At 37.7% G+C, this 25,824-nt stretch overlaps 1 protein-coding gene across 19 annotated transcripts in view; it reads left to right on the forward strand.

The window, feature by feature from the left end:
- neb (nebulin) overlaps positions 1-25,824 on the forward strand; it is a 324,022-nt gene that overhangs the window by 87,889 nt on the left and 210,309 nt on the right. For all 19 annotated transcript variants that reach the window (XM_069934922.1, XM_069934926.1, XM_069934925.1 and 16 more), the window contains 13 exons: positions 5,378-5,485; positions 7,606-7,917; positions 9,342-9,548; positions 9,638-9,742; positions 11,240-11,347; positions 12,621-12,932; positions 14,357-14,563; positions 14,653-14,757; positions 16,587-16,694; positions 20,022-20,333; positions 23,621-23,824; positions 24,629-24,733; positions 24,821-24,928. In XM_069934922.1, the coding sequence (XP_069791023.1) occupies positions 5,378-5,485; positions 7,606-7,917; positions 9,342-9,548; positions 9,638-9,742; positions 11,240-11,347; positions 12,621-12,932; positions 14,357-14,563; positions 14,653-14,757; positions 16,587-16,694; positions 20,022-20,333; positions 23,621-23,824; positions 24,629-24,733; positions 24,821-24,928 (2,301 nt within the window). The remainder of the gene's footprint in view (positions 1-5,377; positions 5,486-7,605; positions 7,918-9,341; positions 9,549-9,637; positions 9,743-11,239; positions 11,348-12,620; positions 12,933-14,356; positions 14,564-14,652; positions 14,758-16,586; positions 16,695-20,021; positions 20,334-23,620; positions 23,825-24,628; positions 24,734-24,820; positions 24,929-25,824) is intronic.

The raw sequence follows: 25,824 nt of genomic DNA on the forward strand, positions 1-25,824 counted from the left end.
GTTTCAGAAACTTAGTGATGACACGTGGGCTTGAAATTGATGCGACACGCAGGCTTTAGATGATGAGACACACAGATAAATGAGACATGCAGGCTTTAAGATGGGTGAGACGTGCAGGCTTTAAGAAGTTGTTAGCAGTTCCTGAAGTGGGTGAGATGCCAGGGATGGCAGAATGTTGATTAGTCATGACACCCTTGTTGAGGTGGTTCGGAGAAATGTTCTTTTTAGATGAGTGCCCTTTTCTGCAGTTAGAGCCCTTTTTGTGGGTCAGATGAGTAGAGTGCAGTATTTCTTCTGCAATTTTAAAACCCTTTACATCCATTAGTTGAAGTGGTCTCTCATCCCTCTAGAAGCAGAAGGAGGAAATTGAATGTTCTGTCTATAAATACACATTGAGGCCAAGTGAGTTTCTCATTCCCACAAAGGAGGTTGAAGAGCTGTTGACTTGTGCTGTTACCTTAATGACCTCTTGAACAAATGATGCACTGTCTTTTTAAAAGTACCTGGTCACATTATCTTTGCATCTGGCGTCTCCAGGGCTTCTGTGTTGATTCTGTAATGTATCCAGTAAAAGGAATATGATGTTCAAAGCTTGCTGCTAGTTTCATAAGCACTTCAAATCCTGCAGGAAGTTTGTTAAATCTGCTCTCTTAAAGGGTCAGTCCCACTCAAATAAAATGAAGTGAAAAATGGGAGAAAGTCACACTCAGGTCTTTGTGAAGCTTTTACTGCTCACCTAAAACTTTTTATTTCTGATCCAAGACATCGCTGCAATAGAGGAAAGTTTCTTACCATCTATGATTCTTAATTTCCCGTGTCTCAATTAGGACTCAACTCAGCCTCCTCTGCTCTGGAAAATAAACCTGACAGATTCAATCTCTCTTTGTAACTGAAATGTTCAATCTCGGTCAACATGATGTATCTCCTCTGCATCATCTCCAGTCCAATTGCATTATTTCTACAGAATGGTAACCAGCACTGAAAAATCTTCCTGCTGTGCCTAACCATGGTTTTGAACAGTAAGGGCAAGATTTTTGTTCTTCTATTCTATGCCTAGGAAAATAAAGGCAAGCATCCCATTTGCCTTATTCATCATTCTATCGACTTGGACTGCCACCTTGAGGAATCTATTGTCTTTGTTTCTCAATAATTCCATGGGCCTGGAGAAAACATAAAAGTCTGCAGACACTGTGGTTGAAGTAAAAACACAATGCTGGAGAAACTCAGCAGGTTAAATAGTGTACTTTATGTAGCAAAGATAAGGATACATAACCAAGATTTTTGGCTTGAGTCCTTCATCAAGTCACCCTTGATCACTGCTACACCAAGATAAGGGAGGACTACTGTTCTTTCCCGCAACTGCACTTTAGCATGTCTGATCACCTGGCTGTGCTCCTTTTGCCTTCATGTTGACAAAGCCTAAAAAGAGAGGCTCTGGAGGTCAAGACAGCTAGAAGCTGTTCACAGGAGGCTCAGGAACATTAAAAGGACTTCCTCGAGTCAGCAGATTGGGGAGTATTCAAGAAGTCTGCTAAGAATCTGAATGAGTACATTCAGGCTGTCACACACTTTATCAAAACAGCTGTGGATGAGTGTGTTCCCACCAAATCATTCAGGGATTTCCCCAACCAGAAGCCCTGGATGAACAATAAAATACATAATCTGCTGAGAGCCAGATCACAGGCATTTAAGTCCGGAGATCTAGATCAGTACAGCAAGAGCAGGTATGAGCTGCGGAAAGCTATCTCTCAGCCAAAGTGAAGATTCAGGATGTAAATTGAAACAAGGGACACCTGACAGCTGTGGCAGGGCCTTAAATCTCATAAACTCTTACAAAACCAAATCCGGTAAAGTAGCAGATGGCAAAGCTTCTCTCCTAGATAACTCAATGCCTTCTACGCCCAACTTGATGACAGTAACAGGGAAGAACCACCTCTCTGCACACCGATGTACCCTGACGATCCCATTCTCTCCACATCTGAGAATGATGTTGTACATGCTGCTTTCAGGAGGGTGATCAAAAGAAAGCATCTGGCCCAAATGGAAAATCTGGTTGAGTATTAAAGAATTGTGCTGACCAATTTACCAAGGTATTCAAGGATATCTTCATTATCTCAATCCAGCAGGGCGTGGTACCCATCTGTTTCAAATAGCCGTCAATCATACTGGTGCCCAAGAAGAGTGCAGTAACCTGCCTTAACGACTATTGACCAGTAGTACTTACATCAACAGTGATGAAGTGTTTTGAAAGGCTGGAGATGAAGCCGATCAGCTCCTCAGGGTCAGCGCTAGAATGAAGGTTAGATGGGGCCATTAGTGTGTTAGAGTGGGGCACAGTGCGAAGCTCATAGACTCGCTCAGTGGTGGTGGGGGGGGGGGTGCTGTTAACATCATCTGCCCCTCCAATAAGTGCTGCTTTTATTGTGTCAAGCATCAATAGACACCAGTGACACTTTACGCATGCTAGTGACATAGCTTAGGGCGGGTGGAGAGTCGCTAGCATGCCTCAAGGTAGATGCTAATGACGCCGGTGGGGGAGGGACTGACAGCGATCAATGCCACGACTGTATTGGGGGAAATGCCTTTGGATGCCTCTTCTTGGCGCCGACCCTGCAGCTCTTGTCTGAGCAGTGACATGGATTCATTCCAATTCACCTATCATAGAAACAGGTCTATGATGGAGTGCCATCTCACTGGCTCTACACAAAGCCATGGAATACTTGGACAGCAAAGATATATACATCAGGATGCTCCTTATCGCCTACAGTTTGGCATTTAACACTCTCAACCCCTCAAAACTGATTAGCAAACTCCAAGACCTGGGAGTTAACACTCCACTGTCTAATTGGATTATGGATTTCCTCACCTCCAAACCATATTTAGTGAAACTTGGTAAAGAACATCTTCCTCCAAAATCAGTATTGTGGCAGCACAGGGCTGCACAGCCCCCTGCTCTACTCACTTTACACCAATGCCTGTGTAGCTCAATACAACAATAACCAACAAATTTTCTGACGATACCACGGTAGTGGGTTGTATAGAGGATGGGAATGGAGATTGAAAATGTGGCTGATTGGTGCACCAACAAAAACCTGAAACTCAATGTCACCAAAACTAAGGAGCTGATTGTTGACTTCAGGAAAGGAAAGCCAGGGATATACAATCCAGTGATCATTGTGGGATCAGAGGTCGAGAGGGTGGGAAAATTTAGGTTCTTGGGAGTCTCTATTTTGGAGGATCTTTCCTGGACCCAGCATACCAATGGCATTGTGAAAAAAGCACGTCTATTTCCACAGGAGTTTGCAGGGGTTTGGTATGATACCAGAAACCCTAAAATATTTTTACAGAAGTGTGGTGGAAAGTGTTCTGACCGGCTGCATCACGATCTGGTATGGGAACACCAATGCCCCTGAGCATAAAACCCTCCAATGGGCAGTGGACACAGCCCAGGACATCACAGGCAAAATCCCTCCCCACTATTGAGTATATCTACAGGGAACAATGTCATTAGAGAGCAGCAGCAATCATCAAAGACCCACACCACCCAGCACATGCTCTCTTCTCATATGCTGCCATCAGGAAAGAGGTCTAGATGCCACAAGACTTGCACAACCAGGTTCTGGAACATCTGCTACCATTCCATCATCAGACTCATCAACGACAAACTCAGAGTCTCATTTAAGGACTCTTACTTGTGCATGTTATTAATTTTTTTTGTTCTCTCTATATTGTACAATCAATTTGTTTACATTTCTTATCTGTTCTTTTATTTGTTTAGATGTTTGCACTGTTTTTATAAGATCACATTTATCACATTTCATTTAGCCATCACACTTTTAAGGGTTAATACAAGCTGCAAGCTTTCCAGTTCCAAACATTTTTACAGCAAAACCATCCATAGCTTGTGGTCTCAGATATCATGGCACCATCAAGTCCATATTACCTACAAAGGTAATGTTTTGGGAGAACAAAAGAACAATGTTTGTTATTCCAGGACACTTGAACACAGTGGTGAGGAAGACCAGGTGGGAATTTACAGGTTATATGATTAAGACACATGTTTTAGGGAAATTGAAACTGAAAACAGATTTCAGTATTGATCAAGCAAGTCATGTGAATGAGAGACTTGAAGAAGCAAGGTTGATTTAATAAGTGACCAGAGATCTGCAAGATAGAAATTAAGTAATTTTGTATGAGATGGACACTTCTGCTGTTTCCCCTTGTCAGGGGAGAGCAGTGATCATTGTAATGTGATCATTGTAATGGTTATTTTTTTATTTACTCAAATCTGGGTAAAGGAAACTAGATCATTCCTGCTTTTGGATTGTGACCATTTTGATGGTCATTTTGTCGAACTCTTTCCTGGGTTCCTGGAACTATCGTGAAAGTCACACGTTGTCTTTCCCCCTACACCAGGAAGAGGGGAGTTGTGATAATCATTTGTATGAAAGAAGATTTTTCTGAAAGCAATTCGACAAGGATTTTTGAATTTTTAGAAATTTGATGACTCAGTGTCTCTTCAACTTTATAATTTCTTCTGGACATCAGTTTAATAGTTCTGAGTTTCAACACAGGATTTCTAAGTCTGAACTTTGAATTGACTTTCCAGAATTCTCTCATTCTCTCTCATCTCTCTGTCCCTCTCTCTCTCTCTCTCTCTCTCTCTCTCTCTCTCTCTCTCTCTCTCACACACACACATTAAGTGAAGTTGTTATATTATTAATAGTTATTAATAAATATATTTTTAAAATAACACTTTCTTGGTGAATTTCTATTGTTGCTGGCCTATGATGTATTAGAGTTAGGGTTTATTATTTATGACTAGAAGAGTGTTTCATCAATCACATCCTTTATTCATCATTGATGAATAAAGTTATTATTGTAAAAGTTGTTCTTTTAAGTCCAGACCTAACAGCCAGGGAAGGTGTGAGTGTGGCAGCTCTCTGCTCATGATGGTGGATTCTTGAGACATGGCCACAGCATTAATATTGTGCGACATTACACTGAACCATTAGTGATAAAGATTAGATGCACTTTTCCCATATTTCACTTAATAAATTAAGGTAGCACAGTTCAAGTACGATGAAAGCGCTGGTGACCTGTAATCAAATCCGTCGCTGTCTTTAAGGAGTTTGGACTTCCTCTAGGTGTCTTCATGGGTTTCCTCCCACCAAAAACATACAGGATTAGTGGGTTAATTGGTCATATGCCTATATTTCTGCTGCACAGGCTCTTGGGCTGAAGCATCTGTTATAGTGCTGTATCTCAAAATTAAATTCTCAGTCATAAAATGCTGTAGGAAAACAATCTCATGCAATTCAGTGGCTGGTAAATGAATTACCTGGTGCTAAAATTCTAACTCTGTTTTATGTTCTAGAAATTATACAGATCTGGCTGGGAGAAATCAAAGAAGAAAGGATATCACCTTAAGCCTGATGCCATTTCAATAAAGGCCGCAAAAGCTTCAAGGGACATAGCCAGTGATGTAAATATTTCTTAATAATCCAACTAGTTACCAGAAATAATGTATCAATCATTTGCACTGAGGCAGGCATGGTTTTCAGTTTCATCATCGAGCCCATGAAAATGCTTTATTTCAATATATTTCATATATTGTACATAGCATTATAGATGTATGTTGCTTACTGGTGTAAATTGTACTTTCTTTCTAATCTCATTTACAATTTTAAAACATATGACATTAGTTATAATATATTGATACAAACATTATATAATTAAATGAATCCCCAACCTCCCTCGTCCACCCCACTAACACCCTCCCTCCTCCCCTACCCACCTACAAAAAAAGAAAGAAGGAGATCATTACTAAAAACAGTCATAATCAACTTTTTAGCTGCAGAGACCGAGACACTCACCGGAGCAGATCGGGAGATCAAATTTTAATACCAAAGTTTTTACATATGGGCTCCATTTTTACAAAGAAATGATATTAATCCCTCAAATTATATGTTATCTTTTCTAAAGGAATACAGGATTTCATTTCAGTATCCCACCTTTGCATTTTTAAAACTAAATCAGATTACCATGTAATAGCCATACATTTTTTTAGCAACAGCCAAAGCCAAACGTAAAAATTCAATTTGGTACATAGTCAGTTTCAACCCTAAAGCAATAGACTTAAAGTCTCCTAATAAAAATAACATTGGATCAAACGGTAAACTTACTTTTAATACTCACTCCAAAAATCATTTAACTTGTGACCAAAAGTTCTTAACCTTAAAGCAAGTCCAAGTAAAATGAAAAAAGTACCTATTTCTTGTCCACATCTAAAACAGAATTGTGAAGAAATTAATTCAAATTTCTTTCATTTTTGAGGAGTTAAATACAATTAATGTAAAAAAAAATATTGTACCAATCTATATCTTAGATTTATATCCTTAGTCATACTATCTTTACACAAGTTTTTCCAAATACTTCCATCTATCTTTCTATTTAAATCAAGTTCCCATTTCATTCTTGATTTATGAACATTCACTTTAGGCATTTTATTTTGTTATAACTGTAAATTGTATTTTTAAAAATATTTGAAATCAAAATTCCTAATTTACTCTGATTAAACTTGTAATTGAACAATGTCAGTCTCATGCCGGTCTAAATTATGAACTTGTACATCAAGGGAAAAAAATGGGCAACTCGGATCCTTAAACCTTCTCTGCAATTTTATATGAATATAACCCCATCTCCACATTCCTTTCTAGTCAATATAACCTTTCATTCACTTGCTTATCGAGTATATACCTACCTCTGATTAAAAATATTCAAAGTCTGCTGCTACTCTCCTCTGAGGAAGAGAGTTTGTTCTAGAGACTCTCGACTCCAAGGCAATTTTTACTTTGGCTCATCTTCGTCCTAAATGGACACTCTCTTATTTTAAAGAACGATCCCTCATTCTCCCAAAAAAGGAAACACCCTCTCTGCACTCTCCCTATAAAGATCCCCAGGAATATTACAGTGTTTCATTGTTCTAAATTTTAACAGATGTAAGATTAGTCTGTACAAACTTTTCTTGTAAGATAACCTACCCATTCCAAGTGTCGGTTTAGTAAATTTTCCCTGAAATATTTCCAGTGATTTTTTTTTAAACAAAAGATACCCAATACAATATGTTGTGCTCCAGATGTGTTTTCACCAATACCTCATAAAACTCTAGCATAACCTCCTTACTTATTCAAATTCCACAACAATAAATAAATTGTTAGTTTTCCTGATTATTTACTGTATCTACATATTGACCTGTTATGTTTCATGTACAAGAATAAATCCCTCTGTACCTGATCATTTCAATCTATGATAGTTTTGAAGATGTGCTTCCTTACTCTTTTTCTTGTTAAAATGGACAGCTTCACATTTTTTCCATCTTGTACACTATTTCCAGATCTTTGCCCAATCTCTAAACTTAATCTTTTCCCATTGTAGTCCCCTTATGGCATCCTTGCAACTTGCTCTTCTATGTCTTTGTGTCATCAATTGTGTCTGAATCCAGAACACTGTTAATACTAAAATGCCATCAAATACAACAAAAACTTTGCCAAACTCAGTGTTTGACTTCCCTCCATTATCAGCATTCCTGTTTCTTTCTGGCAGTACAAGTACAAACAAGCCTATGAAAAAGGAAAGGGAAAGCACATTGGTTTCCGCAGCTTGCAAGATGATCCCAAGCTTGTCCATTTTATGAATGTTGCCAAACTACAATCAGATCGCGAGTACAAGAAGGACTATGAAAAGTGCAAGACCAAGTACAACACACCAGTGGACATGGTCAGCATTGCAGCAGCTAAACTGTCTCAAGCAGCAGTCAGTGACATTGACTACAGAAAGCGGATCCATCATTATGTTATCCCTCCTGACTCAATGAACTTGGCACTAGCCAAAAACATGATGAACATACAGAATGATGTAAGTTTGTAAAGTAAAGCACAGTGTGCATTTATAAACTGCAATAATTCTATATCTTGTATCAATCTTGAAAATGCAGATGTGAAAATTACTCTTCGGAGGACAATGAAAATATATACATGACTCTTTGTTGCGTCCAGCTTCTCGGTAATTCAGATAATTAAGGCAGAAAGGAACAGAACAGGAAAGATCAGAGTGGAGAGTTTACAGCTATTGGAAAAGTTCTCATCTCTAATTGCATCTTGTCCTTGTGTTGGAAGATTTAAGTTCAGGTAACATAACTTGAGAACATGATGTAGGTCGCCACTTCAGTGCAATAGTAAGTGGTGGTTTGTGTCATGAGTAACTGGATAAAGGATCTCAAATGTTCACTGACAATTTCTCCCCATGGATCCTGCCTGGCTCATTGAGATCCTCCAGTTTCTCATTGTTTGCCTTTAAATAGATTTACATTTACATTGTTTCCTTATTTTCCTCATTTCAGGGCTGTTTGTCTATATGTGGACAAATGTTAAGTTTCTCATGTAATTTCCAACCATTCTCTGCTTAATTCATTAATAAATATTTTTCAAGAATATGCTCCCTTGCAATTAAACAGGAGACTTAACTCTCCAACATGGCACAGGTTATACCTTGTATAGGAAAATAAGAGCCATTTATTTGGAACAGCTGCAAGATACAATGATGACTTTTAGTTCATCCAATTATTTATTACAAATTATTTAAACTTATTTCCATGTTTTATGAATTATTACATTCATTTAAATGTTTTGTTTCTTTCAGTTTTAAAAATAAATGAATGTTCTCATTATGGCTTTTGAATGTCAGAAGGTATTGGCAAATCTGAGGTGATTGTTAAGTTTGATAGCTCGTTTAATGAAGAGGTTGTCAGTGTTTTTCCTCTATTCTTTTGAGAATAATCCCTGTTTTGACTCCCTCAGAGATAGCATTTGTCTGCACAAGGACTTGCCATTGAGGGTGGGAGCTAGTCTGGAATGATAAATTGTCATGGATATCTGGTTAAGTGGAAATCCCAGTTAGCATGTAGGTTTGCTCTATTAAACCCAGTACAGTTCATGGCTAACATTGAGAATGGAACGAGTCTGACTTTAGGATTATTTTGATGCTCTTCCACATCATCATACTAGAGCCAGATATTTTCCATAGATTTCAGGAGGATTGGAGAACAATTCTCTTTTCCCACCTTGGGAGACCTTCCATCAACAGAGTGAAATAACCACCACACTTTCATGTGCATTTAATTTGTGTGGCTCAGGAAGACCAAAATTAAAAGCATGACACAGTCAAGACATCTCTTGTCCAGAAAATTCTAAATAGAATTGGCTTCTGCTGTAGTTTATTTAGTTTAAATTCTGTTATTGAAAATGTATTTTGGTATTTAATCTTTGTGCTTGTTATTTCAGAACCTTTACAAGTCAGAGTATACAGAATATATGAAAGGTTTGGGTTGGATCCCCATTGGTTCACTGGAGAATGAAAAGAATAAGCATGCCTCAAATATTCTGTGTGAGAAAAGATATCGTCAGCACCCAGAGACATTCAAATTTACCATTGATACTCACTCTATGCCCATTGAATTGGCAAAGGCAAATGCCAAAATCATGGATATGGTAAGAAACATGTCATGATTTTGAAGATGCTATATTAATTTCTCCAATTCAAAGAATGTTTTATTAATCATCGACCTATAACCTTTTAGAACTTGTACAAGGAAGATTGGGAAAAGGACAAGGTTCAGATACATGTAATGCCAGACACACCAGAAATCACTCTAGCTAAAATGAACCAGTACAACATTAGTCAGGTATGTAAAATAAATCAGATTAAATTGCTTTCCATGGAAATATTTGAATGAAAATTGCAATGTAGCAAAGAATTGCAAACTACATTGTGCCATGAAGAGAATGTGAAAGTTGATAACACAATTAAAAGTATTAAATGAAAGATGCAAGAATGAAATTTTTTTTTAAAATTGATGAAAGGCTCGAGTCCGAAACATTGATTATGTATCTTTATTTTTGCTGTATAAAGTATATTGTTTGACCTGCTGTTTCTCCAACATTGTGTTTTTCTTCCCTGGGCCCTACTATTGGTAGCATATATCCCACCCTTATGGAGAAAATCAAGACTACGTTGTTGTAATCTTGGAATGTGAGAGTCTATTAGTCCAGTTCATGTTTTTGTGCATGTTGATAGCAACAATTTCTTAGGGCCTACTCATTCATAGGGGGTTGAAATCCTAATCTCTCAGAAATATTTCCATTAGACTTACTCGAGCTCTGATCAGAAGCTGAACTTGCTATGGAGTCCAATGAGAAAGCATTGACTTCCTGAAGTTTTCCAGATTAATGTTGGGAAATCTGAGTGCTCAATTGTTAACACTGGCTGAGATACTCCACTCATTTCAATGACTACTTTAAGGAATAATTTCATATTTTTACAAATTATTTGAGGTCACTTAGATGTAAACTTAATTATATTTAACTTTTTGAAGTTTTTTCATTTAGTTCCTTGTTTCTAAATTTCACCAGTTTTTAAACATTCCTAATTAATTCTTTTAATTAGTATTTGAAATATTTTCAAGGTTGGTCAGCATCTGCAACCATCTCAAATATTCCAAAATCTTTAACGTTTTGATAACCTGTAATTCTGGTGTCCTGGCCTAACCAGCTGGCAAGGCATTATTAGAGTTAAGACCAGAAGACTCAATGCTTGGCAGGTCTCCATCAATCACATCCTAACTTTATGAATAAAGATATTATTGTAAATGTTGCCCATCTTAGTCCAAAATTAACAGTTAGGGTAGGTGTGAGTGTGGCAGCTCTCTGCTCATTGAGATGGATACTTAAGATATGGCCCCAACATTAATATTGTGTGACATTGCACTGAACCGTTTGTCAAAAAGATTAGATGCATTTTTCGATATTTCACTTAACATTTTTAATATATTGAGGTAGCGTGGTTGAAGAAGCAATTAGTGCAGTACCATTAGAGCGCTGGTGACCCATGTTCAAATCCATTGCTGTCTTTAAAGAGTTTGGACTTCCTCTGCATGTCCTCATGGGTTTCCTCCAGGTGCTCTGGTTTCCTCCCACCAAAATCATAGAGGATTAGTGGGTTAATTGGTCATATGCCTATATTTCTGCTGCACAGGCTCTTGGGCTGAAGCATCTGTTATAGTGCTGTATCTCAAAATTAAATTCTCAGTCATAAAATGCTGTAGGAAAACAATCTCATGCAATTCAGTGGCTGGTAAATGAATTACCTGGTGCTAAAATTCTAACTCTGTTTTATGTTCTAGAAATTATACAGATCTGGCTGGGAGAAATCAAAGAAGAAAGGATATCACCTTAAGCCTGATGCCATTTCAATAAAGGCCGCAAAAGCTTCAAGGGACATAGCCAGTGATGTAAATATTTCTTAATAATCCAACTAGTTACCAGAAATAATGTATCAATTATTTGCACTGAGGCAGGCATGGTTTTCAGTTTCATCATCGAGCCCATGAAAATGCTTTATTTCAATATATTATTTCATATTGGCATTATAGATGTATGTTGCTTGCGGGTGTAAATTGTACTTTTTAAAACATTTGGAATCAAAATTCCTAATTTACTCTGATTAAACTTGTAATTGAACAATTTCAGTTTCATGCCAGAAAAAAATTATGAGCTCCTCTATCAAGAGAAAAAAAATGAGCAACTCAGATCCTTAAACCTTCTCTGCAATTTAATATATCACAGTTGATATGAACATAACCCCATCTCCACATTCCTTTCTAGTCAATATAACCTTTCATTCACTTGCTTATTGAGTATATACCTACCTCTGATTAAAAATATTCAAAGTCTGCTGCTACTCTCCTTTGAAGAAGAGAGTTAGTTCCAGAGTCTCTTGACTCCAAGGTAATTTTTACTTTGGCTCATCTTTGTCCTAAATGGACACTCTCTTATTTTAAAGAGCGATCCCTCATTCTCCCGAAAGAAGAAACACCTTCTCTACACTCTTCATATAAAAATATCCAGGAACTTGAATGTTTCAATTGTTCTTTCTCATTGTTCTAATTTTTTAACAGATGTAAGATTAGTCTGTACAATCTTTTCTTGTAAGATAACCTACCCATTCCAAGTGTCGGTTCAGTAAATTTTCCCTGAAATATTTCCAGTGATTTTTTTTTTAAACAAAAGATACCCAATACAATATGTTGTGCTCCAGATGTGTTTTCACCAATACCTCATAAAACTCTAGCATAACCTCCTTACTTATTCAAATTCCACAACAATAAATAAATTGTTAGTTTTCCTGATTATTTACTGTATCTACATATTGACCTGTTATGTTTCATATACAAGAATAAATCCCTCTGTACCTGATCATTTCAATCTATAATAGTTTTGAAGATGTGCTTCCTTACTCTTTTTCTTGTTAAAATGGACAGCTTCACATTTTTTCCATCTTGTACACTATTTCCAGATCTTTGCCCAATCTCTAAACTTAATCTTTTCCCATTGTAGTCCCCTTATGGCATCCTTGCAACTTGCTCTTCTATGTCTTTGTGTCATCAATTGTGTCTGAATCCAGAACACTGTTAATACTAAAATGCCATCAAATACAACAAAAACTTTGCCAAACTCAGTGTTTCACTTCCCTCCATTAACAGCATTCCTGTTTCTTTCTGGCAGTACAAGTACAAACAAGCCTATGAAAAAGGAAAGGGAAAGCACATTGGTTTCCGCAGCTTGCAAGATGATCCCAAGCTTGTCCATTTTATGAATGTTGCCAAACTACAGTCAGATCGCGAGTACAAGAAGGACTATGAAAAGTGCAAGACCAAGTACAACACACCAGTGGACATGGTCAGCATTGCAGCAGCTAAACTGTCTCAAGCAGCAGTCAGTGACATTGACTACAGAAAGCGGATCCATCATTATGTTATCCCTCCTGACTCAATGAACTTGGCACTAGCCAAAAACATGATGAACATACAGAATGATGTAAGTTTGTAAAGTAAAGCACAGTGTGCATTTATAAACTGCAATAATTCTATATCTTGTATCAATCTTGAAAATGCAGATGTGAAAATTACTCTTCGGAGGACAATGAAAATATATACATGACTCTTTGTTGCGTCCAGCTTCTCGGTAATTCAGATAATTAAGGCAGAAAGGAACAGAACAGGAAAGATCAGAGTGGAGAGTTTACAGCTATTGGAAAAGTTCTCATCTCTAATTGCATCTTGTCCTTGTGTTGGAAGATTTAAGTTCAGGTAACATAACTTGAGAACATGATGTAGGTCGCCACTTCAGTGCAATAGTAAGTGGTGGTTTGTGTCATGAGTAACTGGATAAAGGATCTCAAATGTTCACTGACAATTTCTCCCCATTGATCCTGCCTGGCTCATTGAGATCCTCCAGTTTCTCATTGTTTGCCTTTAAATAGATTTACATTTACATTGTTTCCTTATTTTCCTCATTTCAGGACTGTTTGTCTATATGTGGACAAATGTTAAGTTTCTCATGTAATTTCCAACCATTCTCTGCTTAATTCATTAATAAATATTTTTCAAGAATATGCTCCCTTGCAATTAAACAGGAGACTTAACTCTCCAACATGGCACAGGTTATACCTTCTATAGGAAAATAAGAGCCATTTATTTGGAACAGCTGCAAGATACAATGATGACTTTTAGTTCATCCAATTATTTATTACAAATTATTTAAACTTATTTCCATGTTTTATGAATTATTACATTCATTTAAATGTTTTGTTTCTTTCAGTTTTAAAAATAAATGAATGTTCTCATTATGGCTTTTGAATGTCAGAAGGTATTGGCAAATCTGAGGTGATTGTTAAGTTTGATAGCTCGTTTAATGAAGAGGTTGTCAGTGTTTTTCCTCTATTCTTTTGAGAATAATCCCTGTTTTGACTCCCTCAGAGATAGCATTTGTCTGCACAAGGACTTGCCATTGAGGGTGGGAGCTAGTCTGGAATGATAAATTGTCATGGATATCTGGTTAAGTGGAAATCCCAGTTAGCATGTAGGTTTGCTCTATTAAACCCAGTACAGTTCATGGCTAACATTGAGAATGGAACGAGTCTGACTTTAGGATTATTTTGATGCTCTTCCACATCATCATACTAGAGCCAGATATTTTCCATAGATTTCAGGAGGATTGGAGAACAATTCTCTTTTCCCACCTTGGGAGACCTTCCATCAACAGAGTGAAATAACCACCACACTTTCATGTGCATTTAATTTGTGTGGCTCAGGAAGACCAAAATTAAAAGCATGACACAGTCAAGACATCTCTTGTCCAGAAAATTCTAAATAGAATTGGCTTCTGCTGTAGTTTATTTAGTTTAAATTCTGTTATTGAAAATGTATTTTGGTATTTAATCTTTGTGCTTGTTATTTCAGAACCTTTACAAGTCAGAGTATACAGAATATATGAAAGGTTTGGGTTGGATCCCCATTGGTTCACTGGAGAATGAAAAGAATAAGCATGCCTCAAATATTCTGTGTGAGAAAAGATATCGTCAGCACCCAGAGACATTCAAATTTACCATTGATACTCACTCTATGCCCATTGAGTTGGCAAAGGCAAATGCCAAAATCATGGATATGGTAAGAAACATGTCATGATTTTGAAGATGCTATATTAATTTCTCCAATTCAAAGAATGTTTTATTAATCATCGACCTATAACCTTTTAGAACTTGTACAAGGAAGATTGGGAAAAGGACAAGGTTCAGATACATGTAATGCCAGACACACCAGAAATCACTCTAGCTAAAATGAACCAGTACAACATTAGTCAGGTATGTAAAATAAATCAGATTAAATTGCTTTCCATGGAAATATTTGAATGAAAATTGCAATGTAGCAAAGAATTGCAAACTACATTGTGCCATGAAGAGAATGTGAAAGTTGATAACACAATTAAAAGTATTAAATGAAAGATGCAAGAATGAAATTTTTTTTTAAAATTGATGAAAGGCTCGAGTCCGAAACATTGATTATGTATCTTTATTTTTGCTGTATAAAGTATATTGTTTGACCTGCTGTTTCTCCAACATTGTGTTTTTCTTCCCTGGGCCCTACTATTGGTAGCATATATCCCACCCTTATGGAGAAAATCAAGACTACGTTGTTGTAATCTTGGAATGTGAGAGTCTATTAGTCCAGTTCATGTTTTTGTGCATGTTGATAGCAACAATTTCTTAGGGCCTACTCATTCATAGGGGGTTGAAATCCTAATCTCTCAGAAATATTTCCATTAGACTTACTCGAGCTCTGATCAGAAGCTGAACTTGCTATGGAGTCCAATGAGAAAGCATTGACTTCCTGAAGTTTTCCAGATTAATGTTGGGAAATCTGAGTGCTCAATTGTTAACACTGGCTGAGATACTCCACTCATTTCAATGACTACTTTAAGGAATAATTTCATATTTTTACAAATTATTTGAGGTCACTTAGATGTAAACTTAATTATATTTAACTTTTTGAAGTTTTTTCATTTAGTTCCTTGTTTCTAAATTTCACCAGTTTTTAAACATTCCTAATTAATTCTTTTAATTAGTATTTGAAATATTTTCAAGGTTGGTCAGCATCTGCAACCATCTCAAATATTCCAAAATCTTTAACGTTTTGATAACCTGTAATTCTGGTGTCCTGGCCTAACCAGCTGGCAAGGCATTATTAGAGTTAAGACCAGAAGACTCAATGCTTGGCAGGTCTCCATCAATCACATCCTAACTTTATGAATAAAGATATTATTGTAAATGTTGCCCATCTAAGTCCAAAACTAACAGTTAGGGAAGGTGTGAGTGCAGCAGCTCTCTGCTCATTGAGATGGATACTTGAGATATGGCCCCAACATTAATAGTGTGTGACATTGCACTGAACCGTTTGTCAAAAAGATTAGATGCATTTTTCGATATTTCACTTAACATTTTTAATATATTGAGGTAGCGCGGTTGAAGAAGCAATTAGTGCAGTAGAATCAGCACCAATGCTCAGTTAAGTGATCGACCAATCTGTGTCAGGTTTTACCAAAGTAGTGGAGACCACATCATGAGCAACAAATGCAGGCCACCTGATTGGAAAAGTGCAAGTGAACTGTTGCTTCATTTGGACGAACTCTGGGTCGCCTAGATGGTGGAAGGGAAAGAGGTAAAAGGATAAGTGCGGCAACTAACTTTTGCAGTCAGGTAAATGCAATAAGAAGGTGAATAGTTGGTGGAAATTCGAGGACAGACCAAGGTGTCATAAATGGCAGCATTCTGCTGAAATTTTAAATTTCGACATATATTTATGTCTAAATGCTGAAAGGGAGGAGAAAATGTATGTGCTGAAGGAATCTTGCTGACAGATCAGAAACTACACAGTTACTTCCAAAAGAAGAGGTAAGAGACTATTAAATATTGGTCAGCACAGATGGTTTTCATGTATGGTTCGAGTGCCTGTGATCCTATGGAATTGTTAGGACAGAACGTGTAATTGATTATGAAGTACAGCATATTTATATTTTGTACTGATATGTAAATGTATATGTTGAATTATTTAGATAGCACCTTATCAATTGTGTCTTAATCACTTTAGTTCATTCCCATGCAAACATGTCGTGTTAATTTATATTCCTTGACAGAAAATGTACAAACAAAGCATGGAAGAGGCAAAGAAGAAGGGATATGATCTTCGTGCTGATGCCATTCCAATCAAAGCTGCCAAAGCTTCCACTAATATTGCCAGCAATGTAAGTGTTTTGACTGCAGTTTTACAGATCCTTTTTCTATTGTTTTATGTTCAGTCAATTTTCTCATCATCTGAAGTAGCCTGCTAGCAGGTTGAAGTAGCTACTCAACAGATTTAAAACCCATTAGCAGGCTGTTCGACAGTAAGCATTTTCACTGAGGCAGATCTAGCATAATTTGAGCAAAGCTGATCATGCATTTACCACGAGACAAAGTCATTCAATGGAACTGTTGAGGAATGATTCTCAGTGAGAAATTGGCATCTGGCTACAATAACAAATGGAATAAATTGAGGAAGGAAGAAAGTTTCAGAGGGAGGCGCAATGTTTTTGAGAACTTGATAGGCTTCTACATGTCAGAAGAGGCAAAAGATGGATCATCTTCAAAACAGCCCCGTACCATCAAAGATCTGTCCACAACTTTTGACAACACCAACACCAGAAAGAGTGGTGGTTTGGTAAGATTCTAGAGTCCATTATTAAGGATGAGGCTTTGGGGTGCTTGGAAGCACATTATAAAATTAGGCTGGTCAGCTTTGTTTCCTTCAGGGAAGATCTTGCCTGATAAATCTGTTGAAATTCTTTGAGGAAATAGCAAGCAAGATGGACAAAGGAGAGTCAGTGGTTTACTTCGATTTTGAGAAGTCCTTTGACAAGTGCTGCATGAGGCTGCTAAACAATATAGAAGTCCTTTATTACAGGAAAGGTATGAGCAGGGGTAGGCAGAAGGCAAAGAATGAGAACAAAGAGGCTTTTTTTTCTTGATGGCAGCTGATTACTACTAGTGTACAAAATCAAAATTTATTGTCAAGAACAAGCCACGAAATTCGGTGTTTTGCGGTAGCATCACAGTTATGAACCATCTTTCAACACTAATATGTTTTTAAAAATTAAAATAGAAACACATGAAAAGTAAGGGAGTGTCTTTGGTTTATTGATCATTCAGTAACCTGATGGCAGTGGAGAAGAAGCTATTCCTGTGCTGCTGAGTGCTTGTCTTTAGGCTCCTGTATCTCTTCCCAATGGTAGCAGAGTGAAGAGGGTATTGTCTGAGAGGTGAAGGGGTCTTTGAGGATATAGGTTGCTTTTTTTTTTTAAGATGCAGCCTCGTGTAGATGTCCCCGATGTAGTGATCTGGTGCCTGTGATGCTGCAGGCCAAGTGAACAACCCTCTGCAGTTTATTCTTGTCCTGGTGCCTTCATACCAGACAATGATGTAACCAGCCAGAATGCTCTCCACGGTACATCTCTAGAAGTCTTTGAGAGTCTTCGGTGATGTACCAAAGGGGATTGGTGTTGGGTCCACCACTTTTCATGTTATATGTTAATGATTCTGATGATGGAATTGATGGTTTTTATGGCCATCTTTGTGGTAGTGTCTTGGTTGGGGGGGGGGGGGGGCATTGTCTCTGCTCTTAGTGGTATTTTTTGTTTGTCACAAGTTTGCTTAGGAAACAAAACAGGTGGAGAGACAGGTTGTGTTAAGGAAGCAGTGAGTCTGTAGAATCTCTTGGGCAGGATGGGAAAATGGGCAAAGAAATGGCAGATGGAATTCAGTGCAGGGTTATGTATGATCATGCATTTTGGTGAAAGAAATGAATGTGTGAACTATTTTCCAATCGGGGATAGTATTCAGAAAATGGAGTCCAAAGGGATGTTTGGGACCTATTGCAGAATTCCCTAAAGGGCCTATCTCATTGGCCTGGAGACTAGGTGGCGATCTGGTGGCGACTCAAGATTTTGCTAATTGCGGAGACGAGCTGGGCTTCTGGAGAGTCACGGGAAATTCAAACATACTCGATTTTTTTTTTTTTTGAGACGTTTTCTAGTCTCCAGCAGGTCTCCGCAATGTGTCCATCAGTTGTGGCGACGTCACGGAAACTAATTTTGTCCTCGACTGGGGAGACATCTCCGCGGTGTCTCCGCGATCTGCTGGAGACCAAGGAGATGTTGCGGAGACGTTGCAGCAACTGCTGGAGACGTCACGGTGAGGTCTCCGCCAATGAGATATCAGTGTAACAGTTAATGTTCAATTTGAATTGGTAGTAAGAAAGGCAAATGCAATGTTAGCATTCATTTTGAAAGGGTTAGTTTATACAACCAAGAATATAATGCTGAGGTTTTGTGAGTCATCGGTCTACCATATCTGGAGTAGTATGAACAGCTTTCAGATCCATATCTGAGGAATGATGACTGGCATCAGAGCGGGACCAGTGGGCATTTACGAGAATCATCCCAGGAATGGGAATGTTAATGTATAAGGAGCTCTTATACTCACTGGTTTAGATGGTGGTGGGTGGGGGGCATGAATAATTGAAAACTACCATATAATATTGCAGGAAGAGTGAATGTGGACAGGATATTTCCAGTCGTGGGAGAGATTAGGACCACAGACTTCAGAATAAAAGGAGAAATTTCTTCAGCCAGAGGGTGGCGAATCTATGGAAATTATAGCCACAGATGGCTGTGGGGGGCCAGTTCCTTGTATATATTTAATAGAAAGGTTCATACATTCTTGATTACTAAATTGTCTTGGGTTACGGGGAGAAGACAGATAATTGGGTTGAGAGGAAATATACTTCAGCCATGTCAACGTGGCAGTGTAGACTTGATGGGCTGAATTAATATTTTCTGCTCCTACATCCTTATCCTTCTAGTTACCGGTGCAGAATGTTGAGAACAAAACACAGTAAAAGATTGCACTGAAGGTACAAAGGTCAATCAGAGCAATGAATTGAGTTGAATCACTCACTCAATACTTCCATTTACAGGAACCTTGTGCATCCTAAAACCAATGCACAAGGACAAATGGATCTGCCACTGGTTAAGATCAACCAAGTTAGCCAAGATTAAGGGTTATGGCTGAACTTTACTCCAGAATGCTTGACCCAGCTTAATATTTGTGAGGGTTCTGTAATTAGATTGGCATTGCGCTTTAGCGCAAAAGTAGTTGTTGGTCGTAAAGTTGATGCAGTACCCACATGCTTCGCCAGTCAAGGAGATAAACCTGACTGTGTGACTCATACATTTTGGAAAAAGTGTTTCCAATAAATATTTTAATGTTATGAACATTCAAAGCAGAGAGGACACAAATCACAGAGCTTGCAATACCTTCCATTCAACTGACGACTTCTTTACTATTTTACAGCTGCTAACTTGCTGTATCTTTGAAGTGCAGTAGAAGGGAAGAAATTAGTTTCATGTTGAAATGAAATGGAAAATAATTTCATAGATGCTGTCCTTCATAATTCTGCACATGGATTTTTAGTGGTAATTTGGATGTTCTTTTAACTGATTCTTGGTTCATTTTTCACCGTTATTTTCTTGCAGTACAAGTATAAACATGCTTATGAAATGGCGAGAGGAAAGCACGTTGGTTTCCGTAACCTGCAGGATGATCCTAAGCTGGTTCATTCCATGCACGTGGCCAAGTTACAGTCTGATCGTGAATACAAAAAGAATTATGAGATGAGCAAGACCAAATATCACGTACCATTGGACATGATGAGTATTTCAGCTGCCAAAAAGTCCCAGCAAGTGGCCACTAATGCCAATTATAGGCACCGATTCCACCATTTTACATACTTACCTGATGCAATGGACCTAGAACGTTCCAGAAAGATGATGGAAATACAGAGTGATGTAAGAGTATTTCTGCTTTTGGAAAATCTGTTTTTTAATTATAGTTTCATTCCCTTTATGTCAACTCATTCTATTCATTAACAGTATAGGCTTTGGATTTCTATGGTTTTATTGAGAATTCAACCTTTTCCCTTTTCTGACCAGGCAAAGATATGAGAGGGCAAACAAGATGTATGGCATGCTTAATATTGTGGGTTGAATTAATAAATGGCAAGGGGCAAAAGATGGGGTGGCACGGTTTGCCTAGTGGTTAGCATACTGCCTTTGTGGTGTCGGCGATCAGGAGAACCAGTGTTCGAATTCTGTGCTATCGATAAAGAGTTTGTACATTCTCCCCTTAGCTGCGTGGGTTTTCCCCAGGGGTTCCGGTTTCCTTCCACCATTTGTAGATTATTTGCGTGTAATTTGAGCAGCACAAACTCGTGGACCAAAATGGCCTGTTACCGTGCTATCTAAAATAAAAATAAAATACTGTTGGCAGTTATATGTAGACCTCCAAACAATGGCCAGGATGTGGACAGCAATGGAAAAGGCGTGTCAGAAGGACAACGTTGTGGTAGTCATATAGATTTTAACATGTAAGTAGATTGTGAAAACCAGGTTAGAACTAGATCTCAAGAGAGAGAATTTGTAGAATGTCTACATGATGGCTTCTTTAAACAGTTTGTGGCTGAGTGACAATTCTGGATTAGGTATAGGGTAATGACCCAGAATTGATGATAGATAAAGGAAAGAGAACCCTTAGAAGGCAGTGATCACCCTGAAGTTTGAGAGAGAGAAACTAAAATCAGAGGTGTCAGTATCCCAGTGGGACAAAGAAGAATACAGAGGTATGAGAGAGGAACTGACAAAGTTATTTGAAAAGGCACACTAGCAGGGAGGATGGCAGAGCAGTAATGGGTGGAGTTTCTGCAAGAAATAAGGAAGGTGCAGGAGAGGTAGATTCCAAAAAAAGAAGGAATATTTGAATGGCAAAAATGACACAACTGTGGCTAAATAAAGAAGTCAAAGCCAAAGTAAAGGCAAAAGCAAGGGTACACATGGCATCAAAAGTTAATTGGAAGATAGAGGACTGGGAAGTTTGTAAAAGCTTGCAGAAGGCAACTAAAAAGGTCATTAGGAAGGAGAAGATGAACTGTGTATGGAGACTAGCAAATGATACAAAATGAAAATGATGGCAGAGGAATTATCAGAGATGAGATGGCAGAGAAATTAAATGAGTATTTTGTATTAGTCTTCAATGTGGAATAGATTAACCGTATTTTGGACTTTCAAGGGTGTTAGGGAAGAGAAGTGAATGCAGTCACGATCACCAAATAGAATATGCTTGGGAAGCTAAGGTAGATAAATCTCCCATACCAGATGGAATGCACTTTTGGGTTCTGAAAGAAGTATTTGTAGAGATTGTGGAGGCATTATTAATGATCTTCCAAGAATCAATAGATTCTGACATGGTTCTAACAAATGGAAAATTGCAAAGGTCACTCTGCTATTTAAGAAGAGAGAGGGGCAGAAGAAATGAAATTATAAATATGTTCGCCTAACATCAGTGGTTGAGAAGTTGTTAGAGTCCATTGTCTAGGATGAGGTCATGAAGGTGCTTCACAAGATAGGCCAAAGTAAGCATGGTTTCATGAAGGGAAAATCTTGTCTGACAATCCTACTGCAATTTTTGAAGGAAACCACAAGCAGGCTAGACAGTGAATATTATATATTTGGACTTTCAAAAGGATTTTGACAAGGTGCTGCACATGAGGCTGCTTCACAAAATGAGACCCCATGGAATCACAGAAAAGATTCTTTCATTGGTAAAGTATTGGCTGATCAGAAGAAAACAAATGGTGGGGTGGAAAAAAGGGGATCCTATTCTGGTTGGTTATCAGTTACCAGTGACGATCCACACCATTGATAACCAGTAGCCACTTTTTACATTATATGTTAATTATTTGGATTGCAGAATAAATGGAATTATGGCTAAATTTGCAGATGATACAAAGATAGGTAGAGAGGCAGGTAGTGAGGAGGAAATGGAAAAGCTGCAGAGAGACTTAGATTAGGAGAATGGGCAAATGAAATACAATGTTGGACAGTATACAGTCATGTGCTTTGGTAGAAGGAATAAAAAGGGAAAACTATTAATTGGATGGGGTGATCATTCAAAATTCAGAAGTGCAAAGGGACTTTGGAAATCCTCATGCAGAGTACCCAAGATTTTAACCTCCATGTTGAGTTGGTGGTGAAGAAGGCAAATGCAATGTTGCCATTTGTATCTACAGGAATAATATATGGATGGGATGTTGAATGTTTATATGGCAGTGGCGAGGCTGCACTTGGAGTACGGAGTACAGTTTTGGGCTTCTTATTTAAAAACGGATGTGCTAGCATTGGACAGGGTTCTGAGAAGATCCACAAAAATAATTCCCGGAATGAATGATTTGAATCAAATGCTCTTGGTAAAGGCTTCTCTTTGCATGGTCAATAAATCTCCAGTACATGCATATTTATTTCACATTCACTTTTACATTAGTTACTATAACAGCCACATTTCAAAGGTGGACTGAAAATACAGATATGCGCCGCTTAACGTCCATGATATATTCTGTGAAATTTGACGTTATGCGATGTGAACATTATGCAAACACTGTATTATATACTCAGCAAAGCTATATGGGATACTGTAGTGTATTTGTAAGTAGGAATCAGTGTAAGGATCGACAAGGGGCTGAAGAGAGAGAGAGTGGTATCAGCGTGGGGACCGACTTGGGGCTGTGGGGAGAGCGAGGGGCAGTGGGATTATTTGGGGCAGTTGGATCAGTTTGGGTGTACAGCATACAATTTCCTAGAGCTCGTGATTGCTTTTTCTAAATTGCTGCAGACTTCAGAATCAGAATTTATTGACGTGAACAAGTCATGAAATTAGTTGTCTTGCAGCAGCATCACGGTGCAGACATTCACATAAACTATCATATAAATCATATAGGCTGACTCACGGTAACTGAATACTTATGGGGCAATGGACATATATTCAGTTGGTCATTACCCAAACACACGTTAAGCAGCGCATAGCTATTTTTAGATGTAAACACTGCATTGTATGGCTTCAATGCATTTTCTAGTGTATGGTCAGTCTCTATACTATCTGTATTGTAATTGATAAGTAAGGTACTACAATCCAATTAATCATTAAAGATAGTCATGGTCCAGTGATGTAAGTATCCAGGTCTTGCTTAATTTTATGGTGCGTGCACAAAAATCTAAAGATTCAGATGTTGTTTTTGATTATCTAGAAAAATTATAAGATGGACCTTCAATGGCTGAAGGGAGCTGGCTGGAGTCCCATTGGTTCATTGGACGTTGAGAAGGCTAAGAAAGCAACGGAGATTGCAAGTGAGAAGAATTATCGACAGCATCCAAATAACTTCAAGTTCACAAGTTTGCTTGACTCTGTTGACATGGTCTTGGCAATGACGAACACAGAGGCAATGAAGAAGGTATATAATTGGAAAAGGAATATTTTAGTTTGGAGATGCTTTTCCCAGAGTTTATCTGAGTTGTATCTCACCTAAGCACCTATTATTTGCAGCTTGAGCTTAATCAATGTGGGATAAGGTTTTATAATGCAAATGACTGGTGGTGGGTGAGTAGAATTAGCCCTTTCAGACAATCTAAATCTGGTATTCATCTCATAGTTTGGTACAGTTTACTTGATGGTGATCAGGAGTGGAAATTTTGATCTTTTTATTTTCTACAGTCCACTGAAGTTGATCAAATATTTTTTTTAAAAAAACACTACTTTGGATGAGACCAGAAGTAAAACACAGAAGTCTGCAGACATCATGGTTGAAGTAAAAACACAATGCTGGAGAAATTCACCTGATCAAACAGCGTACTTTTATATAGTAGGATAAATATACATAACCAATGTTTGGGCTTGTGCCCTTCAGCAAGGGCACCTCAGGTTCAAGCCTGAAACATTGGTTATGTATCTTTATCTTTACTACATAAGGTACACTGTTTGACTAGCAGCGCTTCTCCAACATTATGTTTTTACTTGGGCTGAGACCAAGTCACTTGGGAGAAATTTGAAAATATATATTCTTTAAATACTCACTGGTTAAACTGTAGATGTAATGCTTCATAATGTATCAGTTGCACACATAATTAAGTTTTTGTTGGGTATTAATCAGATGGCACATTCTGCAGCGCTATAAACGTCTAAATGCTAACTCCAATCTGCCTTTTCAGACCTTTACTAGTTATTTTTAAATGATCTGAGAGTTGCCTTTATTTTACAGAATCTGTACACAGAGGCCTGGGAGAAAGACAAAATTAAGAACCATGTAACTGCAGATTCTCCAGACATTGTACAAGCAAAAGTCAACTCACTTATGTTCAGTAATGTAAGAGATATTTAAAAATGATAATTATTTAATGAAAGTTCAAATTCAAATCCTGCATGATTGTTAGTAAGCATCTTACCTTTGCAGAACAAGTACAAGTTTGACTGGGAAGAATCCAAGAAGAAAGGTTACGACCTTCGACCTGATGCAATATCAATAAAGGCTGCTAAAAATTCTACAAATATTGCAAGTGATGTAAGTAAAATAAATCAACTTTCTATCTATTTGAATTGTTTTTATTAATTGTGTAATTTTAATATGCCTGAATTTTCTTGGCTCAGTTCTTGCAAAAGAATATCGCTTAAATAGAAATGGATTATATTTAACAAAGTAACTCCTCTTCAACAAGTACCCAGTTATAGTCAATAGAGTTTTACAGAATGGTAACAAGCCCCAGACCTTTCTTGTCCCATGCTGATCAAGTTGTTTACTTCAGACAATTCTTTTTTCCTGCATTTGGCCCATATCTCTTCAAACTTCTTTCTGACCAAATATCTTTAAATGGTATAATTTTACCCACTTCTACACCTTCCATTGGCAGCTCACTACACATACTTACCACCCTCTGTCTGGGGAAAAAAAAGAAGTTGCTCTGGTTCCTTTTATACATTTCATCTCTCATTTTAAATCTATGCTACCTAGTTTTAGACACCCCTACCCTGAGAATAGACATAACAATTTATTGATGTTCCCTATCTCTCCTCATACTAAATCCCTTATTCTCTTTATTGCCTCTGTAATTCTTGATCTTATTTCTACTGTTACTTTCAGTTTTCCCTGAATCCCAATTCTCCGGTACCTATTATTTCTCGGCTGGAAAGGTTTCTTCTTACTTTCTCCTAATGTTCACCTTTCTGGTGGAATTTAATACAATGGAAAAGTAAATCATCTCTGGCTGTTTACGATGAAATGTGTAATTATCAATCACATCACTCTTTTCCAACTTATCCCCATTGATTCACTGAGCAATACAGAGAATAATCCATTATTAATGAACAAGGTATGTGATTTGATTCTGTTATTTGTGCCACATCAACTTCTGACCAATTAGAAATACGTTTAACAAACAAAAACAAAAAAAAAATTAAGAA

The sequence above is a fragment of the Narcine bancroftii genome, chromosome 4 (genome assembly GCF_036971445.1).
Source record: "Narcine bancroftii isolate sNarBan1 chromosome 4, sNarBan1.hap1, whole genome shotgun sequence".
Lineage (NCBI taxonomy): Eukaryota > Metazoa > Chordata > Chondrichthyes > Torpediniformes > Narcinidae > Narcine > Narcine bancroftii.